The following is a 20784-nucleotide window of genomic DNA, read 5'->3' as shown; positions in this document are numbered from 1 at the left end:
TCCTCTTTTTCCCCAGAAAGGTGGTTAACACTCCATTTGTATATTTATTAATATTTTCCAATGGGAAAAACCTGGAGTGCAGTAAACTAAACTGAGAAAGCATATTTTTCCCCACACTTCTGCACATATGTTATGATTTATCTTTTCTGCTCTGCAAAAGGGTGACAAGTATGGAGAATTTCCCACCCTCCAGATGATCAAAGACAGAAAAAGAATTACTTTTCATGACATAGTGAACATTTTTATTTTCAAGAAATCAAAACGATGTAAAATATTAAATCAAGATGAACTGGAAAAATTATTTTTCAGTTGGAATAAATTAGCTTTCATCTGTATTTTCGGATTGGGGAAATAATCAATTGACTGACTAGCAATTTCTCACCCCTGCAAATTTTCTAATTCACGTCTATCTGACTGCAGCATCATATTCTTTAACAATCTGTGATTTTTTTGAAATTATTTTTCAGATATGAAATTCAAAATTGGCAGGCAATTTGTGCATACAGATTTCATGCTATGCACTGCTCTGTTTAAGATTGGTAACTCAGCTCACTTATGTGTAAACATCTCTTTATATACGTAGAAATAACTTTGCACTCAATTCCATATTAAGTGTATATAATTGCAAATTGTACCGGAGAGTTGTTTATGTAAACTAAGTATCTTGCTTGTTTTTTCCTGATGGTATGAACCATTTTAGAGAAGCAGGAAGATTATTTTTTTTGCTAATAAGTTATCCATGACCATTCATAATTCCTATATGCTACCGTACTGCAAAAGAAAAAAAAAAGAAACCTTCCGTAAAATGGCACCAGTTCTTCCACAGTGATGATACGTGGAAATATTTATTCCTATAAATGTTCAGTAATCTGTTCCTTCTCACAGACATTCCTACCAACAGTAGCTCACCTCCGTGAGTGCTTGTAAATTAAACAGGATTACAGAATACCAACAAGGGAGAACAACCAGTAAAAGGAACAGTAATACCTTTTTCCGGTCCCTTTATTGTTCAGCCCCGTTGGTACAAGTCTGGAAAACACAGACTTCGTGACTTTGCAGCGCTTTCCCTCAGCATGCCCAGACTCTTTAAGGGAGAGAGAGAGGCTGCATGGAAAGGAGAACCTGGTCACCGACCCAAATCCTTCAGTCTTCGGCAAATAACACTGGGAGCACAGAGGCTCATTGGGGAATGCAGAAATAAGGAAAAAGCCTCCCCCAGACCATCCTGGTTAGGTACCTATTGGAGACGAGGAGGAAACTGCTCTTTGGCAACAAGCTGGCAGGTCCCAGGGAGCCACACGCCAGGAGTCTAACGCACGGCCATGGGCGCCCAACATCATGAAAGCACCGAGCTTGATCCTGGCTTACAACAAAGTCATCTACATACTGGCTTCTCCCATCGTGGCTTTGAGAAACGTGAATCTTGCAATTTTTATTCCCTGCCAGACGGGAAGCCAAGGAAAGCGAGCAATTATAGACGGAGTTTACTGGAAGATTGAACCATACTGACATCTAGCGAACAAAGAGCTTATTTTACTAGTTTGTTGGTTTTTTTTTTTTTAAATACTGGGCCCGATTCTTCTATCCAAACCCTGACAAGCCATGTTGTTGAGTTCAGTGGCGTGTTTTACATTGCTGCGGAGTAAACTGAGGTTTACAATTCCAGAATGCCAAGGACTGTTTCTCCTGGCAAGAATTTTATGAAACAGCTGTTTGAATGATAATTCCAACCTACTGAAAAGGAAGAGGAAATTCTATACTAAACACAAAAGTTAATTACTAGGGAAGTAGATTTGGGATGGGGAGCTGCTACTTTTTTTTTTTTCTTTTTTTTTTTTTCTTTTTTTTTTCCTGTAGTTACCATAATTTGTTTTCCATGATTATCTCTGAAGTGTACTATTACCATATCCTGGAACTGAAACCAAGTCTCAAGCCCCTTCACCAAATCAAAGAAGTCGGATTTTTATATACTGAGAAAGATGTATTGGAACTTTACCAGTACACAAACTTCTGTAAGTTTACTTATCACACTATTATTTAGGAATAGTCTTCTCTAAAAGGAAAGACATTAAAAAAAATGTGAAAGGAAACAACACTTATAAAATAGCAGTGAAAATTTGCTCAATATTGATATGAATGCCTTCAAGTTATGTTCAGTATTTTTCACTTCAGACCAACAAGATACTTCACAAGCCTGAGATTTTGTCTACAGCTGTCATTTTATTCTGCAGTATCATCTATTTACATAAATGTGTGTTCATCAGCAAAATATGGTAGCAAAGTCAAAATATATGAATATTAATGCTAGAAATGACTCTGTTATGAGAATTCTTTTTTTGTTTGTTTCTACTGAGAAAGTGGCAGGAATTTTGAGGGAGAAAACATTTGTATTCATATAGAAGCAGAAAAAAAAAAGTCTTTCTAAAAAAAACATGTTTCCAGGGAACGTTAATTGCTTTTTTAAATGGAAGTTAAACTAGTGGATGAAGTCAATTCATTAGAACTGACGCCTAAACATAAACACGCATCTCAACCCTAGAAGTAATAACTCACACCTTCATTTGCTAACAATGTCCAGTGCATATTAACCTGAGCCTGAGCCTTGAATAGGTATAAAAGAGTAAAAAAAATAAAAGTTATCTTTTGCATTTCTAGATTTCCTGGATTGCAGCATTTGAGAACATCTTGCTTTACCATATGCCCCTCCGAGTCAGGAAACTGCACCAGCACATCTCCAAGTACCGTAGGTATCAAATAAAGTCTCATAATTGTAAAGTATTTTAGCCCTCAAACAAAATAAAGATGCGGCCTCAACTCTTTTTCCAGCACCTGTCAGGTATTTTCATCTGCATTTCATACGTTGAACTTAATAAACTTCTTAATCCCAGCAGTTTCCCGGGACAGAGGACTCAAAAGTGCCACTTACTCAACTTCATAAAGAGCATACCATGTGCTCCACCTCTATCTTTTTCATGTGATGCCCGGGACTATATCCCCAGTGAGATCCTGTGCACCTGCCCAGAGCGTATTGCACAGCAGTGAACACTGATGCTTTTTTCTATTGCTCAGAGAACAGCAGCAGCAATCTGCTGTCTAATCTACTCCGCCTCCTTTTTATGAGGGCTCTAAATTGATACTGGTTTCACAGTCACTGGCTTAGCAAATACCTACTTGCTCTATTTAAAAATGACTAAACTAGTGATTAAATTTGAGGGTTGCAGGGGAACATAACCCTGGACTCCAAAAAGCATTTACCAGTGAAAAAAGCATGCTCAGCACACCATCTGCAACTCCAGGACACACTCTGACAACATTTTGGCAAGTTTCGCATCCCACGTTCTGTCTCATGGGGAACTCTCAGCTTGGTACAACACACAGGAAGGCAGCAGCAGAGATGGAGACGTGACGAGGAGGCAATTAGTATCAGCAGGAGGGTTTGGCTGCATGTGGGGTGGGTACGTGGGGTATGGGTGCCTGTGTACTTTTGTCTGCCTGACTAGGGAAGTTCAGCAAGGCTGAGGAAGAGTTTGGGAGGAGAGTTGAAGGAAGACATAAATTGGTCTTAAAAAAAAAAAAAAAAGTGGGGTTTGGCTTTTTGTTTATCAATTATTATTACAAGTTTGACTTGGTCTTCGATGCACATATACCAATATACATATTTTAAACCAGCCACAATTTGGCAGAGTCAATACTTCACAACCACGTATTTCCAGGCCGCAAGAAGACTGCTGGTAGGAAAAAATGAAGGCAAGAAAACAGAGAGGAGCCTGCTTACCATCCCTTTTGGACAAAGGCATCCAGATACACAGCCATGGCTGATGCATTCCAAGTCATAATTCTGGCAAGTCTTGGCACACTCCAACCCTTCAGCTCTTGGGTTGTTTGCAGGACAGACAAGTTTTTCCATGGGGTATCTGCATGTCAAGCTCCTTTTTACTTTCAAAAATAAATTTATGAAAATTGCAATTAGAACTCAAGTAGTGTTAGCACAGTATTTTGCTAAAAGATGGGTCAACATTTTTATTAGAAAACTAATTTAGGATATAGAATGGAGCAACGCCACCACACCACTACGAATGACATTGCAAAGGTAACAGGCCCCACCTCCCAGTGAAGCGACCTCAGTTAGGCTATCATAAAAGCCTGTGTTCTAATAGGGAAGCAAAAAGAGCTGCACAAGCGTTCAGTTCCAGATTGCACTAGGGCTATGAGCACACTTTAGTGTGAAACCTATTTCAACCTGAGGCAGTGCACACTGGCAATGTCAGCGCAAAATCCATGTTCTGAGAAGCAACAGCACCATACATTTTTGTACTTAGAGTCACTTCCAAGACGGAATGTAACTACGTGGGTGACTGTTAATAACAATGCCCTTAGCTTAAATACAGAGTTTTCAAACTTTTTGAGAACTCAGGTTCTGAAAGAAGATCAGAATTTCCCAAGAAACTCCAGGTTATTATTTCAGCAATTCTAGATATATGCCTCTCTGAGGTTTTGTAAGTCTTAACACACTAATATCAGGAAAATTATGTCTTAGTAACATTACAGCAAGGGTTTGGTGAGATACACACCTAAAAGGCTTCACCTGAAGGACAGTGGGGGCCACCCACTGACACTACTACTGATGTTTTATCAAGACCCCCTCTCCCAACACAATCCCGTAAACTCCATCAGTTTACTTCTCTATCAGTGGAGAACCTCAGAAAATCCCAGAACACTAATATCTTGCTCTCCAACGCAGTGCTTAGCTCTGCAAAGCAGTTGCCAGTCTCTGGGAGGCTTTACGGTGAGATGCCTGGTGGCTGGAGGGCACACGCGGTGCCTGGCAGCACTCTAACCTTCAAGCCACCAAAAGCTTCATATGCACCAGAACTTGCAGCCTGCAGGAGGTGTAAAGCTGGCTAGTTACTGAAGTCATGTGATCCTCAAATAGAAACTGAGGGCCTCGGATCACTGCCAAGGGAACCCCTTAACCTCTTCAACTAAAGACAGGGTGCAGTGGCTAACTATAGTTTTGAGAGGCGGGACACAGTGAGCCCTGCATCCTCCCATGCAAACATTTTGTTTCTAGCGTATAACAAAAAAAGGTTTAGAAAGAGACTTCCAACATCACCAGCCACTGCAACCTCTGGTACTTCTTCCCTACTCTAGATTGCCAAGAGACAGAAGAGGGGAAAAAAAAAAAAACCACCCAAAAAAACCACACATTAATTTCTTAAAGCATACTAACTTCTGGCAGATGGCCTCTCATCAGCGAAAACATCTGGCAGGAAGGCACCAGGAGCTCTGTTTGTACTGCAGTGCATGAAACCGTTTTCACAATAGCTAAGAAAAACAAATAGAGCTTATATTTAACAAGGTGACATTTAGCTTTCACTCATGCTGTTGTTTTCAGACAGGCCTACGGGGAACTTGTCAGAGTACCAAAATTACCCCTCTCAATTGCTGCTGATCTGTTGCTCTCCATTCACTCTGTTCATTCAACATCAAAGGCAAATCTTCCTTAAGATAGTCGCAGTGACACACTAGCACGGTAAACCAGCCGTATGCTAGCCTTGTCCAGCTGAATCCAATGCATCTGCACAGGCATAAAGCTGGGCAAGACAATAGTCAGGTCTGCTGTGGGGACAGGTAAGGGACCACTTAGTCCCTGCAACTTCTGACTTCTGTGGCAGAGGAGAAAAGGAGCAGACGTTGTTCCCAAAACTGGGCTTGCCGGGAGCTGCCCAGCAATTACATTCATACTCTCAGTGTACCGCTACTCAATTTAACAATTAGAAATGCTTTTTAATATTTGTATCTTTCACCGAGATAATTAGGTTTTAACGACTAAGAAATGTAACGCAGTACATTAAAGTAACATTTTAAAAGCCTTCGAAGTAGCTATTGTCAGTAATTAAACTCCATTTCAAACTGGCAGGAACAGGGCTTCGTCCTTTTTTTCCTGACTGAGAGGGCGTTTGAAATTATACGGATAGAGATGCAACAGCAAAACTCACCATTTGGTTTATTGGAGGCAAAATCTTGCCCTCTTCTAAACTAGTTTCAGAGGAGGTAAAGGACCTGAGGAACTGAACCGGTTAACCACTCCGGCTATCCAAAAATTCCTGAGTCATGGCATGTAGGGATGAGTTATGAAAACTGACTGCACTTACCACATGGTGTAATGATCTGAAAAGACGTCCTCTGGCTGGAAGATCTCACCGTCATAGTAACAAGAGCAGTGGGACTTTGGCACGCACTCCTCACGCTCATCCAGGTAGTGCCCGGGCGGACAGTAGCATCCTTCCACACAGAGTTCATCACAGTCCTCATCCGGGTAGGACAGAGATCTGCAGGTCTGGTTGCACGGCATCCCACACTGCTGGTACACTTGGCCTTCAGGACAGGTCATTGCTGTTGAATGATGTGCACGTCAGGGAGACTGGCATTAGATCCAAAGCCAACTAAAAGAAAAGCTGCCTAAATCAGACTGGAAAGCTGGGAATTAAAATGTATTTACTCAATTTACTCACTGACAGAGGCCCGTATTACACTGTCTTTCCTTAACTCTGCAGCACCAGGGAAGCCTAGGGCACTGCTTATATGTACACACACAAGCAAAACCCTTACTACGTGCAGTTTCCAATAAATGTCGGGATTGGATTGCAACCCCTGCAATGGAAATCCATCCACAAAATTTCATCCAGAATGAAAAACACAGGCCGTGTCCACCCTCTGCTATTACTTGGATCTACAAGTTAGGAGCATTACAAGTATCACGTACACATTTACAGTTCTCTTCCTTTCCAAGATGGCTGAGGACAATTTGGTCAAAATAAGTAGAAATGTAGGTTTCTGCCTTGATAAGCAGGTGCTACCACAGTTTAAAGCCTCACATCCCAGAAGCCCTCAGTGATTCCACTGGTGGGAACAGGTGCAAATAGCGAAGTCATTTAATGATTGTGGAGCCAAACCTTGGGTACTAACGATTTCTGATGATTAATTCATTTTTATGGAGACCTAATTATGGCATTTGGAGCCATTTTGGCTTCTTTGTTTATAAAACTTCCACTTCGTTCTACAGCGCTGATTTTGAGGCAACCTCCCCGGCATACATCAGCATCGGCACTAGGTGGCAGCTGGGACAACACATTTCAGAAGACGAGAAAACAAGTTAGTATTATCAAGGGCTTTTAACAGGCCTCCTGTTAACCGGAGTTTACAAGACCTGTCGTTTGTAGCAACTTTCCATAGCAAATGGCCAGGATTGTAAGGTGATGAGGTAGGATGTTCAGCGGAGTGAGGGAAGCAGCTGCAAATACAAGTTGGCGCATTTGTACTGTGCTAAAACCAAGATCAAGGGGTTACAGAGAAAGCTCTTCCTCTTCTCATCCCTGCAGAGTGATCCAATAATCCTGACCATCTCTTCTGTGAGCACACACCCCTGGGAACTGTAGCAGTAATGACAGTAAAAGAAAAAACTATCTCAAGGCTACAGCCCTGCGGGCCCCTCCAGCTGCTAGCAGGGCTGAACTAACACTGAGGCTAACAAAGCAAGTCCCACATGTTAACCAACATCTCATGCTTACCTACACAAAATTTGTCTGAAATCAAGAATTGCTTCTACTTACTGAAGAGAGGCATGGTTGCACCAACATCTCCCCGACTTCTTTTGAGGCACCCGAAGTCCCATATACGGGAGCGTAAGCCTCTAAAACATGAGGATCCAGACTGGCGGCATCCAAGGTGACTTAAAGCCTTCTTCAGAGCAAAGATCTCCCAAGTTTGGGACTTCTGCCCAAACTATTTAACCTACCTTTCACAACCCAGCCCAAGAAACTTGTGTGTGCTCATCAACACAGAGTAAATACCTCCTAGCTCAGAAATAAATAGATGACAGATTCACTCACAGTTCTAGGAGCATTTGGCAGCTATTCACAGAACAGTACTTCTAATTTACATAAACATGATCCTTGCAGAAAATCAAAATCAGCACCATCCAGGGCTGAGAACCAGTTGCTTTTTTTAAAAAACAAAAAAAAAAAAAAAAACACAAAAAAAAAAAAAAAAAAAAACAAAACAAAACAAACAAAAAAACCCCCACACAACCATGAAGCCTTAGCCAAAACTATGATCTGCTACTTGGGAACCTCTGGAAACAGGGAACTGGTCTGGCAGATTTCAGGCAGGTACACCAGTTTACTAGAGTTTCAAGATTCAACAAGGATAGGATCACTGAGACCAACATCCTGCCCTACTTTCTAGTCAGTGGTAAAACACTCCTGGACCACAGGGACAAGTTTGCAGTGGATCCTTTCTTTAGATAAAGCTCTGTAACTCATCTTACCTGCCGATGCACTTCCTAAGTTTTTAGAAACATCCCTTGCTTTTCCAGTTATGCTACCCAATGCCAAGTTCATACTCCAAGTCCTAATCAACTGTTCCATCACATCTCAGCAACATCTGTTTTTTAACAGCAAAAAGGCAAGACAACTGACCTGGGAGGGGACTTTTGTCTGCATACTTTGTAAGACACTGTCATTACGAAAAATAAAAACAACATTCCGTTATTGCCAGGAAAACAAGAGGAAAAGGCGAGGTGCATCTAGTCTCTATGGACGCCTGTTATAAAACCAAAACAGCTCAATGCTGTGCTCTGAAGCTCAGCCTGTTCCAGGTATAAGATGGAAAATAATGGGAAAGCATTGGAAAAGTGCGTATCCATTGGACAGTTCATCCAGCTTCTTGTGGGTGGGTTTTCAACACAGAGCGAGAGAGACATAAATCCTGACCAGTTTCTCATGTAGTGCAAGGTGAAAATGTAATCACACATAGATCAGCAGCTCTGAACAATGACGCACCCTGTCAGGACTAGATTTAACACGGCTGCTTCTCCAGCACCGGCTGGCAGGGTGAGCCCCACCATGTGATGTAGCCATCCTCAAATGCTGCTCAGAGCCGGCCCTACTGCCCACTCCAGCACTCCTGCATCTATCCCATACAAATACTCTTGCAGAAGACATGCAAGGACAATGAGCTACTCACCACCACATTAAGGAAAATAGGGGGATTTTCAATAGGACCTAAAACCTGAATCTAGAGACCTGTTGACTGATTCCCCTTCACCACAAAACAATGCATACATACACAAGACAAAGAATCATAGAATCATTTAGGTTGGAAAAGACCTTTAAGATCATAGAGTCCAACCGTTAACCTAACACTGCCAAGTCCACCACTAAACCATGTCCCTAAGCACCATGACTACATGTCTTTTAAATACCTCCAGGGATGGTAACCCAGCCACTTCCCTGGGCAGCCTGTTCCAATGCTCAATAACCCTTTTGGTAAATAATTTTTTCCTATCTAAAAGATAGAAATTTTTCTATCTAAAAGATAGGATTCTTGGTAAAGAAATTTTATCCTATCTAAACCTCCCCTGGTGCAACTTGAGGACGTTTCCTCTTGTCCTATCACCTGTTACTTGGGAGAAGAGACCAAACCCCCCACCTGGCTACAACCTCCTTTCAGGCAGTTGTAGAGAGCGATAAGGTCTCCCCTCAGCCTCCTTTTCTCCAGGCTAAACAAACCCAGCTCCCTCAGCTGCTCCTCACAACACCTGTTCCCTACACCCCTCACCAGCTTCGTTGCCTTTCTCTGGTCTCTCTCCAGAATCTTGGTGTCTTTCTTGTAGTGAGGGGCCCAAAACTGAACACCGTACTCAAGGTGTGGCCTCACCAGTGCTGAATACAGGGGGATGATCACGGCCCCAGTCCTGCTGGCCACAATATTTCTGATACGCACCAGGATGCTATTGGCCCTCTTGGCCACCTGGGCACACTGATGGCTCATATTCAGCGGCTGTTGAACAACACCCCCATGTCTTTTTCCACCAGGCAGCTTTCCAGACACTCTTCCCCAAGCCTGTAGCACTACGTGGGGTTGTTGTGACCCAAGTGCAGGACCCAGCACTTGGCCCTGTTGAACCTCATACCGTAGTCTTCAGACCATTGATCCAGCCCGTACAGATTCTTCTGTAGACCCCTTCTACCCTTGAGCTGATCAACACTCCTGCCCAACTTGGTGTTGTCTGCAAACTTACTGAGGGCGCACTCAATCGCCCCATCCAGATCATTGATGAAGATAGTAAACAGAACTGACCCCAATACTGAGCCCTAGGGAATCAGAGAATCATAGAAACATAGAATGTGTTGTGTTGGAAGGAAACCTAGTCCAACCCCCCTGCAGTAAGCACAGACATCTTCAACTAGATCAGATTCCTCATCAAGCCTGGCCTTGAATGTCTCCAGGGATGGGGCCTCCACCACCTCTCTGGGCAACCTGTTCCAGTAGCTCACCACCCTCATTGTAAAGAACTCCTTCCTAATGTCTAATCTAAACCTACCCTACTCTAGTTTAAAATCATTGTCCCTCATCTTATCGCTACATGCCCTTGCAAACAGCCCCTACCCAGCTTTCTTGTAGGCCCCCCTCAGGTACTGGAAGGCCGCTATAAAGTCTCCCTGGCGCCTTCTCTTCTTTAGGCTGAACAACCCCAACTCTCTCAGCTTGTCTTCGTAGGAGAGGTGCTCCAGCCCTCAGATCATCTCTGTGGCCCTCCTCTGGACCCACTCCAACAGATCCATGTCCTTCTTGTGCTGAGGGCTCCAGAGCTAGCCACAGTACTCCAGGTGGGGTCTCACGAGAGCAGAGTAGACGGGGAGAATCACCTCTCTTGATCTGCTGGCCACACTTCTTTTGATGGAAAATCACTGTTGACTGGCCGCCAACTGGATTTAACTCCATTCACCACAACTCTGCACATGCATGATATAGACAGCCCTTCACAGCATGGCCTATCTTCTCCTTCCATGCAGCATACAGGGATTGGCTGTGTTGCTTATTCATGGTGGGCAAGGTGGGATTCAGCTCTTAAACAATCAAACTTCATCTAAAATAATTTCAAAGACGTGGGAGACGAATGCGGTTGTTAGCTTGGCATGCAGCAGAAATGCTGTGCTACACTAACGACTTACCTCCCTGCCACTTATCCACTTCAAATCAAGCAAACCGGTTCTGTCAAGTCATTTCCCAAGAAGCTGAATCTCCGTTGACCGAGGCAGGAGCAGAGCACGTGTTCAGCACACTGGGCCATCAGCACAAATTATGCAACCTGCACATTCACTTCTCAAGCCCATTAAAAGAGGGATTGTTCTCCTTCATATGACAGGAGATGTCTGGGGCATCAGGATTATTTAATGGGGGCTGATGGATCTACAATCAGGGAAATCGTCACTTTATGAGAACATAAAGCGCTCTGTAATGCACAGAGAGGAGGAAGCAGCTCTGCACTATTAAAGATTAATTGTGAAAATTGACTTGTTCAATTACAGAAAGAACGATGGTGCATTATCGCTGCTCTTTCTTTCAGCCTCCAGACCTGCACATTTTTAAAAGGATTTTTATTACATTACTGTTCCACTATCTGAACATTTACATAAATTAGGTAAAATATTATGAAACCATGCAGCAGTTTAACATAAACTGATTTTGTTCTCATTCGCAGTAAATACTCTCCAGCCTGCAGAAGCTGTAGTCTGACCTTACAGGTACAGACCCTAACAGGTGGAAGGACAGCGACCTCTCTTTCGCTCTCCCTGTTTCTACTCACTCAGTTTATAAGTGTTTTTCGCACATCGTGTTTGGGAAGAAGTAGCAGAACAGATCTGGAGGGCTGACGAGCCTACATACTTTTCCCCAAAATTTTCAATTGTCTTCTTTCCTTAATAGCAAAGTTACTCAAGAAAATGCAAACACATCTATTTCACAAATATTTATGGGGAAAAGCGTGTCCACTTTCCATCAAAATTCCATTGCAATGCATTTCTTTGTAACACTTTGACCTAACAGAGCAAGAAAAGCAATAACAGACATTGGCTTCTTCTCTCCAGCTTCTTAGCAGTTTGGCTATTAATCTTGCACTGGACTGCTCTATGCAGATATCCTATCCTATCTGTTACCCCACCTCTGTAACCCAAACCTGCAGATGCCAGAGAGGTTGTGGGATCTCCATCCTTGGAGATATTCAAAACTTGTCCAGACAAGAGCCCAGGCAATCTGCTGTAAGTTAGCCCTGATATGTTCAGAGGCTGTACCAGAAGACTGCCAGAGGTCGATTCTGATATAAGTTTGTCTATACTTCTATGATTCTGTTCTACGACTACCACTTGACCAAGTACCTGTCTTTGTGCTTCCTCTATACCCTCAACTTCATCTAAAATCAGGAGTCACTGACAAGGTTAGGAGCTAGGAAGCTTGGGCCTCAAAAGAAGAAGGTACCAAAACAGCAATTTATACATTACTACAAATCATTTGGAGATTCCCAGCCTGGGATATTCAGAAAGTTTCAAGGTGAGTAGCTGAAAGTTAAATACAGCTGAAAATGGAAATCCAGTCAAAAGCTCTGCTAAGGTATGTCAAATGACTGCTTCTCTCCCCCAGTGCTGAGCAGTCTCTGTGAACAGTTAGTTTTTGCATCCTTGCTTGAGTGGAGGAAAGATACACTCTTCTCATCATTTGCCGTAAGAAATATTTGGCACCCTGCAGAAATCATCTCATTCTAGATTTCTCATCTGACACTGCTAAGAAATTCCTTTGAGACAAGGGTTTTAGGAGCATTTCACTTACGGCAGAAGTCAGGTTGTCTCCACTGGATCAGGACGTTCTTCCTAGCACAGGCTGCTGCGTAATTAGCAATAGCAGAGCATAGACAATCCTTGCCATTGGAGCAGGAGCAAACATCAAAGCGGCAGTTCTTCACATAGGGAGTGGGACTGACTTCATGGTGACAGGGTTCAAATGCAGAAGACATCAGAACTGAGCAGGAGTCCTCAGCATATTTGGCTAAAAAGAGAAAAATTACATGCTTGCACTGAATCTATCAGTGGCTTTGAAGAAAAGCTAGAAGAGCCACATTAAGCATTTTCTTTTTCTTTTGTAAAAAAAAAAAAAAAGAAAAAGAAAAAGCAAAACAAAAAAAAAACCCACAGAAGAATAAAATAGGATCAATAAGCATAGATAGCATCATAGCTCATAGGTCATGAGCTCCACTAAAAGAATAATGTTTCACTAGTAAAACAAATCATGGAAAAGCAATGCTTTCATCTTCTGTTACCACTATTTCTGGTGCTGTACTTCCTTTCACAGAGCCTCTGCTTTCTGCTGCTTTTTATATTTGCAAAGTTAAGACTTCTAGCCTGCACTACACTCACGAATCTACAGTGCCTGCTCTGATCTACAGTCATAAAGTTTTATGCGTTCCTGCTCCTTCCAGAAACCAGAGGCTGCTGTAACACTTGGGACAAGAAAATTGCGCTGAGAACATCTTCCAATGTCTAACCAGCACAGACAAGCTGTATGGAGGGAAAGAGGAAGGCTGCCTGTTGGGATGCAGTAAAAGAAGGGAAACAAGGGATCAGGAAAAGTGTATAGGTGTAAGGACAGGGGAGTGAAGACGACAGGTGTTTTGTCCACCCAGAGGATAAACATAGTATTGCTGTCACCTGTAAGTGTAGTTTCGGTGACACTCAAGTTTGTGCTGTGGCTGTGATGGTCTAACTCTGACTGTGGTCTAAACTGAAGACTAGCATGATCCCATATTACTGATTTTTTTTTTTTTTTAAACAGCGATTGCAGTCACCCTACCGGTAATGCAAGCAACACTGGCTTCCTCACTCACTCTCTCTTTTCTTTTTTTTTTTTTTTACTTGTTATGTAAAATGGAAGATCACAGTTTGTTGCACATGTTAATTTTGGATGGAGTTCAGTACCTAAACGAGGATTGAGATTGCAGGGGTCACTGTCTTGTTTTAACAAGTCTTGGCAGTCTGCATTGAGCTTCCAGGAGTTTCCAAAATCTTCCAGAAGAGCTTCCACCATGCCAGAAGGTGTAAGAAAATCATCTCCTTGGTTACCATTGTAATTTCCACATAGCCCGCACATCCTTTCAGAATAGACTGGAGATAGCTATGGAACACAACATTAGCCGGGTCATCCTCCAGAATAGGTCAACACTGTATAGCAAGATTTTTTCCAAAGAATGAACCATACACAATTTAATAATCAAGAAAATTCTCAAATACATAGTAAAAAAACTACAGACAATTTCATTGTACTACGTCTTTAAACTTCTAACAAAAATGCTACTATTAGTAGCAGCAGGACAATTTTTGCACAGTACAGTGCTAATTTCAAAGGGTAACTACAGGTGAGTAGGAGAAAAACAGCTTACTTTTGTGCCTTGATCAGCACGCCAGTTTAGTCTTTCCCCGTTTTTCCCCTTCATTCATATAAATAAACAAGACAACAGTGGGGGCTGCATTTTTTAATATAGCGAGATCATTCTATTTCTAAAGGTCCAGTGGGAATTTGGGAAACGATATGGCACCTGAAACCATTTCACATTTTAAAGGAAAATTTAAACAGATGGATTTATCACAAAACAGGGACAACGTTAGAGGATTTATCTCCCTCAACATTAAGCACCATTAATAAAATAAGGAAGAGACTGCTACCCCCGGAGCTACATTACCTCACATCAGAGCTTCCTCCCGCCTAGAGGAACTTATGACACAGCAAAAGCAGCATTGCAAACAACCCACAGAGCAAACGTACTTTTCACCCTGCCTCATTCTTGCTGCAAATCAAGGGACAGCTGAAATGGGACCCTAAACTTAGAGGTAAAGAGGGGGAAATCGCTCTAAGCAACATCTGCAACACAAAGGCACCAATATCTTTTATTCTAGTAGAAACTGCCAGTTTCTATTAGAAGTAAAGATCTGGTACATCACAAGCGCTACCAGCTGTCCTCAGGAGCTGACTCAGTGCTTTAATGCTACAGCAGCTCTCTGTATGCATTTAGTAGAGTGCTAGAGTTAGATAGGCAGGAGTGACCAGTAAACAGAACCGAAAAAGCTAGAAAAACACATTTTTGAAGAAAACTGGCTTTCTGTTTAATTCAAATTAAATCATCCTCCAAAACATAACCTAATACTACCCTCCCTTCGAATACAGTGGTCAGAGAGTAAATATGAAGTATCAAAAGGAACAACCATTAATTATTAGAGAATACACATCCTTATTACTCCGATGGCCAAGGAAGTTACTTTTTCACGTACTCGGCATACAGACAATGACTCATACAAATCCAAATTCTGGCATATTTTTGAGTGGAAGCTCGAGCCACAAATATCAAGTGGTCACAGAAAGGGGAACCTTCTTGAGGAACATTAAAAGAATTTTTACCAGAAGTCTGGCCAAGGTAATGGAAGTGTATCACTTCCCCCAATTGTCAGAAATACTTGGCAACAGGTCAGTCTACAAATCCAGCATAAATTAACAAAGCAATTAAAAAGATGCTTTAGATATCCAGCGAGGCAAAGAGCTCAGAGCAGAGCTGAATAAATGCAGATGATTGGAGAAACTTCTACCGCTTTTATGGGTAGAGGATCTGGAGCAGAAAATTAGATTTGGTTTAACTGTAAGAAAGAATTTTCCAGGCTACACGGTTCTCTGACCAGGCAGAAAAATACTTTGAATACTGAGGAAAGCAAAAACTTCTGAGGTGTGCCAATGGACCAAACTGAATTATTCTCAGCCCAAAAACAACTTGTAGTACCCTTGGAGCACAGAGATACAGACTAGATAGAAACAACGATACTAAAATCATGGATGCTTTCTAAAGTTCGTCTTGACCTTTCTTCTCTGTTGCCTTTTCAGCTCTTGTACTCATTTTTGAACTACCTTTCATGTACCTTTTACACTGTGACAAATGTGACATTTAAACCAAATTTTGGGGCAGGCAAGGAGAGTGCAAAAGCAATGCCACGGTTCATAGAGGGCAACGCTCACTGCTCGGTAGAAAACTCCAGAAAAACTGACTTTCTTGGCAAAACTCTTCTCAATGAGCAAAGCCACCCCACGCAGGGCCCAGCTGCAGATCCCCGACTACAAATGGGGCTCAAAGGCAGCAGGGCTGTGGTTAAGCACCACTCCACGCGAACGTGGCAGGAGCACACGGGTCTGCAGCATCACAAAGGAGCGCATTGCCCTGACCAGACGCCCATAGCCTGCAGGTTATCACACCAGGAAGGAACGCTCCAGGCGGACTTGTGCTCCTCAGGGAGCACATGCAACCTCAGGGACAACAGTCGCAGTCCCTGGGACCTACTGATCGACAGAAAACAGCCTCTTCTACAAGCAAAGAGGGCAATAGATGGCTTAGCTGGAGAAGCTGTGAAGGTTTATCAGCTATCAGGAGACTATTACACAGGAAATAATCTACCCGCCTTCCCTCACAGGCTTTTCTGCAAATTGTTGCACACACACACACCAAAAAAGTGGTTTATGTAACGCATTCTGTTGTTGCAGCTAGACTCCTTCCCTTGCAGCTCATTTCTTTTAAACCTGGTTTGGATATTTCTACACTCTGCAGCAGTCTCAGCACAGAAAAACCCTAATCGCTAATCAAGGGTGACTTTAAGCATCCCTCACAGTAGCAGGAGCATGCAACGCATCTTCTATGAGTTAATTGATTTTTCCTGGAAATTATGAGTAACTGAGTCCCTGGAGCTATATTCTTCCCTTATTTTAAGTCATACAAATACATTGCTTTAGACAGGACAGTCAAAGCAAATGAAAGCAAAAATCCAATTTGGAGGGTATCTGTTGAACAAAACACAAAACTATTCATGATTAATAATGGCTGTCATTCCACGAAAAAAGAGAGAGGGAAAAAAAAAAAATCTACCAAGCTGCTGTAGGATGAAAATGTTTGTTTCTGGAGTACAAAAGGACCTGTATATCACTCTGGGGGTAGCAAAAGAGAATGGAATTCCTAACATGCAACACAAAGCAATTTCTCACTTCACACAATAAAATCTTTGTGCATGTTTGGGTGGGACGAGAGAGGGGGCAAAAAGGCAGAAATAGACAGAAGGAAAGAAAGAGTACCTTCACGAGGAGTTCACCATGACCATCCCAGTCAATCTGCAAATCTTCCCCATAGGTAAGGCGAACCGAAGTCCTCACCGTGCGCTGGATGCGGAGGGCACCTTAGGACAACCACAAAGTGTCAGTCAGTCAAGCCAGGATGTGGTGTTTCATCGCCTGGGGCTGTTGTGCAGCGCTGAACAGGCCAACAGAGAGGCTGCCACAGATCTGGGGGGCAAGCAGGTCCACCACAGCAAGGGGTGCCGGCGATGCCCACCGCACACTTCCCAAGCTTTGTGCCTGCTCACCTGTTTACATATGCATGAACTCGTCCATAGGCTCTGCTTTAAGGCACTCAGGAGCCCTAGAAGAGGATAACACGTGCATTCCGCAAAACCTCAGGCATTAACCATGACAGTTTGCAAGGTAACTGCAGGGATTTCAAATTTCTGGATAAAAAATAGTAGTAATTTTAGAAAGCATAGGCCAAGAGTGGTTTACAAGATCACATCTTGCAAATCCGGACCAGGTTAATTCTCCTGATTTTAGGGGAGCTGAGCCAAGATGCGTCGGCTGCATAGAGAGAAACTGAAATGACAGAGGTTCTCGAAGAGGCTGCAAGTGAGAATTTGGTTTTGAAAACATTTTTTGATTGAACTGGGCTAAGACGTGCCAGAAAACACTGGTAAGTAGGACCCCTTCCGCGTTTGGCCAAAGTTAGACATCAAGAACACACCTTGTAGCAAAGGGATCTGTATGTCTTGTCCATTCAGTGAAATTCCTCCTCCGTGTTTCATTTTAATGAGGCTGTTGTCCATATCCCGGATTCGGACCGAAGCTGAGCGAGTGCACACGGCATCAGGATCATCTGCACACTACAGAGAAGGGGAGATTTGCCTTGAACCTCAAGCTTTCACTTTATTGGGACTTTACTGACTTAGCCCCAGGCCCCCAGAAGGCATTTCGGCATCTAATTCAGGAGGTGTTAAGTGTCTCGATGGTTTTACGGATCTAGTTTCTCCAACCCACAAACACTAGGCTGGCAGCCTTTCTTCCATTATCCTGCTAATCGCGCACCAGGGAGCCATCCGCAGCTACTTGTCCCAGAGCCTGGAAGGCAACCTGCAGGCATTACACCAGCCCCCAGGAGCAGCCCACGCCAGAAGCCAGCGTCCAGCCCCCCCAGGCTGTGGCAGGGGCAGGGAGGGACATGGTCTCCTGTCCCCCACAGCCTGGGAGATAGCTGTGGGGTTCGCACCGCCCAAGGCTCCCCGGGCTGTTTGTTTTCCCGGCTGAGGATTAGGCAGATGAGGAACAGGGATTGCAGGCCCCTGGGGACTCCTGGTTTCGAAAGGGAAGTTTCAGTGGAAACCCGTTCTGCAAGTTCCCAAGCACAGATGACCTCAGAGCTGCACTATCCGAGCTTTCTAAGGCAGGATGCAGATGTAGATGGTGGTGTGTGCGTAGGACGGTCACACCCCGTTTCTCCAAAGCCTGTGACCTGCAAGGCAGGCTGATACTCCCCTTTCACTCCCATTCGTCTCCTGAATCCATCATACCTCTGCCTGCCTTCAGTTCCTCCATCCCCATCCTTTTTATTCCTCTCTGCTTGATTCAGTACCCTTTTTAATCTCCACGTTAGTTCACCTATTCCCACGCACAACTGGTCAATTAATTTCACAACCGGGTTAACCTCCCTGTGACACCCCCTCCAGGGTCTCCTTCCCTCCCTGCACTGGCCTGGCTCCCTTTCCTGCCTCTCTCCAGTTGTCTCCCCTCACTGACTTCCAGCTGCATCTCTCCCACCCTTCAGGGGAGGTGGCAAAGAAAGTCAGGAGCTGCTGACTGGCTAATGAGCAGCAGAAATCACTATTCAATATGACTTGATGGAAAGCAACCCAAGGTACTACTCTGCCAGCGCACCCTCCTCGGTGTCTAAGGAAACGTCTTTTCGCCCCGGGCTCCATCGAGGCACCGTCCCTCAGGGACTGTGCAAGGGGCGCACCCTCCTCTGCATTTATCTGTTCAGCTGGCAAAGAGACGGCTCCTTCTCCAAACCTCATTACGAACTTCAGTCTCCAGGTAGGCTCCTGGGGATGGCGGCGAGGAGAAGCAAAACGCTTATTAGCTAAGGAGAAAGACTGGATCTGTTATTTAAACTCCATTATTTCATAGGAAAATTACTTTTGTTGGCCTGTGCATCTGCAATTCATATCAGACTCCCACAGCCCTTCCCACTCTCTCAGGAGCATGCGCGGAGGTGCACAGGCGCCAGCCAAGGCTGCTGTTACCTGCACGGTCTCGATGATCACAGAAAAGGAATTTTCCACGCAGTCTTTGGCAAATAAGTACTGACAAATCCCGCTGAAGGTGAAATACTTGTTGTCGAAGCTTTTGAAATGCGACTGGCCGGTGACAGAGCATTCTCCTGAAAAACACAGAGCGCCATTAATCACCTCAGTGCCAGCTGCGAGCAAAATCCTGCCCGTCCCCCCCCCCCCCCAGCCACTGCGGGGGAAGAGCAGCCCAGAGGAGCAGGTTACACAAGGCCCAGGTCCCCAGCAGACCGGGGGAAAAAAGGGATGAGATGCTTATCTCCCTGTTTATTCCTGTAAGTCATTACCAGTAGTAACAGCAGCACTGACAAAAGCTGGGGAGTATTATGGTATAAATCACACTCGAGAGCTGAAATTCATGCCTACGGAAAAGCCTATATTATGTTTCAAACGTAGGGTCACGAGGACGTCAGCAAATGGCTCAGCTTTCTTCACTGGAGCAGATTTGATTCTTCTATAGTATATACCTCAGAGGCCCTGGAAACTCAGCACAGTCACTCAAGCTCTCAGGTACAAAGTATGGCCTAGCCTGCAAAGTGATGGGTGCTGGTGGCATGAACCAATTGCAAACAGCAACCCACACTCTCTTTTATGTAGGAACATGTCTTTATACAATGGGGAAACTGAGGCACAGAGAGGGGAAGTTCTAATGCCTAAGACTGGCAGAGCTAGGAAAGGGGCTCAGGATTACCCAGCATTAGTCACATCCTCTGTACAATGGACAATGTTGCCTCTTTATCCCTATGCAGGACCTTCCAACATCTTGACATAGCACACTTTAAATCCACTTTTACTTAGCTCAGTGGGGCACATCTGCACCCATGGAGCTGGATGCAGAACGCAGGCGTTTTTACCAATTTGGAAATCAATACTTGCAACAAGACTTGTTGGACTCACTGCTGGTCTGCTCTTCTTCTGCAGAGGTGCCTCATTCTCAGTCTGTGTTTCACAGTTGTGTCTTGGCAGACTGCGAGCCCCCTCTTTGTCTCTCTACTGGTGTTTTTAGAGCATTGCAGTATGGTTTTATGAAGGCAACAGTGTCTGAAAGCCTTCTTCACAATGGCTTCCTTGAACACAGCCAAAAAAAAGTGTTTATTCCTTTGTTGGACTGCCTTGAATACCAAGAAGTTATTCTAATATTAAAGTAAAACCACCTTATCAGAATGAAGAGCTGGAAGACAGTCACAGCTGGAGTTATTCCAAGGGCAAAAATTATGGACTTTACTCTGAACCATTACCTTAATTAACTAGTATAAAATTAAAAATAAATCCATAGTTACAAGACCTACATCTAAAGTTCTTGCAGAATAATGCAAAAGTCTGGCTTGTCCATCCTTCTACTATGAAAAGTGACTTCAGCATCTTAACATGTGTACCAACATCGTGGCTTTTGATGTCCAGAAAGGCAGTATTCAGATGCCACAACTGGGATGTAGTACCCTGTTATGCTAGGGCCTCTGCAAACACATAGGAAGGC

General features: G+C 43.7%; 1 protein-coding gene across 1 annotated transcript in view; it reads right to left on the bottom strand.

The window, feature by feature from the left end:
* VWF (von Willebrand factor) overlaps positions 1-20784 on the bottom strand; it is a 144147-nt gene that overhangs the window by 92497 nt on the left and 30866 nt on the right. Inside the window, exons 11-18 of the mRNA XM_063355778.1 lie at positions 19263-19399; positions 17708-17846; positions 16993-17093; positions 13812-14007; positions 12670-12885; positions 6156-6396; positions 5231-5325; positions 3776-3936 (exon numbers count right to left, since the gene is read on the bottom strand). Of these exons, the coding sequence (XP_063211848.1) occupies positions 3776-3936; positions 5231-5325; positions 6156-6396; positions 12670-12885; positions 13812-14007; positions 16993-17093; positions 17708-17846; positions 19263-19399 (1286 nt within the window). The remainder of the gene's footprint in view (positions 1-3775; positions 3937-5230; positions 5326-6155; positions 6397-12669; positions 12886-13811; positions 14008-16992; positions 17094-17707; positions 17847-19262; positions 19400-20784) is intronic.

The sequence above is a fragment of the Chroicocephalus ridibundus genome, chromosome 1 (genome assembly GCF_963924245.1).
Source record: "Chroicocephalus ridibundus chromosome 1, bChrRid1.1, whole genome shotgun sequence".
Lineage (NCBI taxonomy): Eukaryota > Metazoa > Chordata > Aves > Charadriiformes > Laridae > Chroicocephalus > Chroicocephalus ridibundus.
The sequence above is the reverse complement of the archived record's forward strand: the minus strand, read 5'-3'. Positions and strand labels throughout refer to the sequence as shown.